Genomic DNA, 4068 nt, shown 5'->3' with positions numbered 1-4068 from the left:
ACTGATGTCCTTAGGGCAGAAGAATGAGAAGTTCAGCTAGAGCTCTAGTTCTGAATCAGCCTGGCTGGAGGGGACCTGGTCTCCAAAATAAACCAAAGCAAGGAAATTCTGGGTTGTAATCTACAACTAGCAAACTGAAGGAGGGTCCCCAGACCAGGTTCTTTGATCACTAGTGACTTTTCTGTAGACAACACAGGCCCTTCAAGAGAGGAAGAAGCACATACTAGTTTCTCCTTGCTTGGGGGTGTATTTTTCGTCTTGCAGGGGAATGGCCTACTAAAACCTCACCCAAAGATCTTAGTGGAAAGAAACTTAAAATTAGAAGCTTGAGTCATAATTATCTGTAGGAATGTCAAGAGTAGACTGGAGGATGAGGGATGTGACAAAGGAAGTGAAGTAGGAACGCGAGTATGGGCTGAAGGCTGGAAACCCTACAGTGAGGTTTTACAGTGTAAAACTTTTGAAAGTTACATCCAGGGCTGTGCTACACAACGTAGGCCTTAAGTAAGCCTTGCTTAAGCTCTGTCTTTTGAAAAGAGCACTTGACACACTGCAGAAAGTTATTGGATACACTCCCATGTTTTCTGTTAAATGGTGAGATACACTAAACATTTGACCTAACTTCTCATACCTTTTCCTAGTTGTGGGCCAAGGTCCAAGTTGGCACTCCATTGCCACGCTTTGATCTCCGGGGGGTGGGGAGTGGGAATCTATATATCAGATGACAAAGGTGCTCTTCATACCTGGCAGCAGCAGTAGGAAAGACAGGCAGACTCTGCCAGGAGGGAAGCAAATGGCTCAGCGCTCCCATTCTCCAGCCGTTTACCACGACCAGGGCCGTGGAGGGAGCACTGTGTGTCCACGTGCATCCCGCATGTCCTGCTACTCTTCTTACGTAAGACTCCCGGTATGGAGTCAGGGCAGCTGAGTCCCTCTTACCCGACGTCTAATAATAAACCGAAGCTAAGTTTCCGGGCTGCGGCTACTCTAGATTCTGCACTGAGGGGATCTTTTGCAACCCGGACACACACGCATTCCGGTCATCCCACCAGGCGAGCGCGCGCCAAGCCCGCCCAGCCCGCGCGCGCCAGTCCGCCCTCTGGTTTGGACGGCGGCTCCTTGGGCTCAGTGCCTCTCCCTCCCTCCCCCAACCAGCTTGTTCTGGGTTTGGTGCTGGGGCGCGGCCGCTCCATCCTCTCAACCCTACCCTCCCTTGCCCTGCTGGGTCGCCCAGCCATAGCCCCGGTATCAGGCGAGAGGAGGAGCCGCCCGGCGTGCTCCGCCCACGCGGTAGAAAGGGCTGGGCGAGTGTTACTCGCGGTCAGGGCTGGGACCTTTTATCTGTGCTGCAGGAGGAGGTAGGAGGAGGAGACTTCGGGGGTGGTCCTGGGTGCCTGGGACACCTTTCCTGGACTATAAATTGAGCACCTGGCATGGGCAGGGGTCCGAAGCAGCCACCGCCACCCGCACTCACAGTTCGGTCAGTGTCCACAGCAGCGCCCTTGGGCAGCCACCGTCCGCAACGCAAAGACTAAGAACCGAGAGATCTCGCAGCTCAAAGAGGTGGGTGTTCCCGCCCTGTGGCTGCCCTGACTAATATGGATACTTTAGTTCAGGTTTTAGAAGGGAGAAACGGGAAAGTCCGGGTTGGGGGAGATCCTTTCTCGTTTTTTTCTCAGAGGTCCTCTGCTAGCATTGGAGGAGGTGATACTGCCTGGTTCCAGGGAGTCACCCTGGCACCGTCTCCAGCCAGCAGTATCCAGGGTGGGAGCATCGCGCGGACAGGGGCGCTAGGCACCCTAACAGGGTGGATAATTTGTTCTTTTCGTCTCTTTCTCCCAAGCAGGTCAAGGCTAGACCCAACCACCCACTGTCATCGTGAGCCAAAGCTAGGAGAATCCTCGCATCACGCAGGGCTGGGCTGCGACAGAAACCAGAGTTAGAGAGGGCGGAGAAGGATCTGGGAATCCCGCCTCACCGGCTACCAGCAGGCTCCCGGCACCGGCCTCTTGAGAGTGTTTGAAGTCAAGCATCGCCGGCGGTCTATCACGGTTTACCAGTATCCCAGTGTTTGCTCGCCGCTCGACCACCATGATGCAAATCTGCGACACTTATAACCAGAAGCACTCGCTCTTTAACGCCATGAATCGCTTCATTGGCGCGGTGAACAACATGGACCAGACCGTGATGGTGCCCAGTTTGCTGCGCGATGTGCCCCTCTCCGAGCCGGAGCTAGACAACGAGGTCGGCGTGGAGGTAGGAGGCAGTGGCAGTTGCCTGGAGGAGCGCACGACCCCGGCCCCCAGCCCCGGCAGTGCCAATGAAAGCTTTTTCGCGCCCTCCCGGGACATGTATAGCCACTACGTGCTGCTCAAGTCCATCCGCAACGACATCGAGTGGGGAGTCCTGCAGCAGCCGTCGTCCCCACCGGCCGGGAGCGAGGAGAGCACCTGGAAGTCCAAGGACATCCTAGTGGGCCTGAGCCACTTGGAGAGCACAGATGCGGGCGAGGAAGATCTGGAGCAGCAGTTCCACTACCACCTGCGCGGGCTGCACACCGTGCTCTCCAAACTCACCCGCAAAGCCAACATCCTCACCAACAGATACAAGCAGGAGATCGGCTTTAGTAATTGGGGCCACTGAGGCGGGCCTCTCCCCGCTGCCCGGCACCCTCTCGGGCCGACTCTCCCACCCCTCTCTTTCCTCCAAGCTATTTTCTTCCTGGTTGTGGGGCGCGAAGGGCACACTGTAAAGTTGGGCTGTGTATATGTGGGGTTGTGTGGAGAAGAGGGCCCCATCACGAGAGCAGAGGAAAGTAGTCGCCAGAGAGGGGGGTTCAAGGACCCCCGGAGGGGGCTTGCTCTCTGTTGGTGGGAATGGGACAGGGCCGACGTCCTTCATTCAGCCTGTGCCTTTCTTGGGGTTTCTTTTCTGTTCTCCTTTCCGGAAGAGAAGGGCCCGAGAAAGGGCCATGCCAGGGCTCGGCGCTGGGTTGCCACACTTGGGAGGGCAGCTTCTGGCTGGGTGCGGGTGCGGGGGAGAGGCGGGGCGCAGCCTCCTGGCCGTCCTGCTTTGAGCTGCAAGAGGAGGCCCTGGCGTTGCTAGGATTGCGTCAGTTTTCCTGTTTGCACTATTTCTTTTTGTAACAGTGACCCTGTCTTGAGTATTTCGAACCTCTTTGCTCTGAAACTTCGTCGATTCCATTGTGATAAGCGCACATACAGCACTGTCGGTAACCGGTACTACTTTATTAAAGATTTTCTGTTACACTGTACAGTAGTCCTGTGGCACCCCATCCCTTTCACGCCACCCCTCCCCCACTCCTGTGTGTGTAAAATGGCTGTGCGCTAGCTTGGATGAAGCTTGCCAATCGGCCAGCAAAAATAACATTATTATAAGAAAGTGGATTTATCTAAAGTGGAACCAACTGACATTCTATCCGTGTAGTACGTAGAATGATGAAGGGCTCCACTGTTGTTATATGTCTTGTTTATTTAAAACTTTTTTTAATCCAGATGTAGACTATATTCTAAAAAATAAAAAAGCAGATGTGTTAACTAAATCAGACAAGTGTGTGTTGCTCTTTAGTCCGCCAACAAGTGGCCAAATCATTAAAAGCAATTTCCTTTATTTAGCTTAAGTATTTTCTCTCTGATAGTTCCAGGTTGGTGGGGGTGGGGGGGAGGGTAGTCATCTCTACAACTATTTAGCTTTGGCAAGTAGCTACTGGTGACAATTTCTTCTAATTCAGTTCCAAGATAGGATCAAATATCCCAAGCAGAAGTTCATAAATATTCAAAGTATCGGAAAGTACATGACTAGCTAATTGAAATACCTAATCGAAGTGTTTTGAAGTCTAAAAACTACTAAAGGTGGAGATTTCACCTGACTATGGAGAACTGAAATGTTAACAACGTCAAAAAAAAAAAAGAACAACTAATGGAAATGTACCTTGCAGGCCTTAATTTAAAAATCTTATATGCTAACCATGAGCTGTAGATGCTAACATAAGCAATGCCCTTCATCAGTACTTCCCCAAAGAGTACTAAGCTGTGCTGAACAGTGTTC

The 4068-nt window shown here is 52.5% G+C and overlaps 1 protein-coding gene across 4 annotated transcripts; it reads left to right on the top strand.

The window, feature by feature from the left end:
* Positions 1–1232: 1232 nt before the first annotated feature.
* On the top strand, positions 1233–3562 carry Mid1ip1 (MID1 interacting protein 1). Of its 4 annotated transcripts, none has more exons than XM_013120851.3 (2): positions 1233–1358; positions 1844–3562. In XM_013120851.3, exon 2 carries the CDS (start codon positions 2092–2094, stop codon positions 2641–2643), a length of 552 nt encoding a protein of 183 aa, XP_012976305.1. In that variant the 5' UTR covers positions 1233–1358; positions 1844–2091; the 3' UTR covers positions 2644–3562. The 4 variants fall into 4 exon arrangements, with proteins under 4 accessions (XP_012976305.1, XP_040589638.1, XP_005080625.1 ...); XM_040733704.1 differs by having other exon boundaries at positions 1334–1358; positions 1847–3562; XM_005080568.3 differs by lacking the exon at positions 1233–1358 and adding an exon at positions 1365–1563 and having other exon boundaries at positions 1847–3562.
* Positions 3563–4068: the final 506 nt, after the last annotated feature.

This window comes from Mesocricetus auratus, unplaced genomic scaffold (genome assembly GCF_017639785.1).
Source record: "Mesocricetus auratus isolate SY011 unplaced genomic scaffold, BCM_Maur_2.0 Super-Scaffold_100033, whole genome shotgun sequence".
In the NCBI taxonomy this organism is placed as follows: Eukaryota; Metazoa; Chordata; class Mammalia; order Rodentia; family Cricetidae; genus Mesocricetus; species Mesocricetus auratus.
Note: the sequence above shows the minus strand (reverse complement) of the source record. Positions and strands in the feature narration are given on the sequence as shown.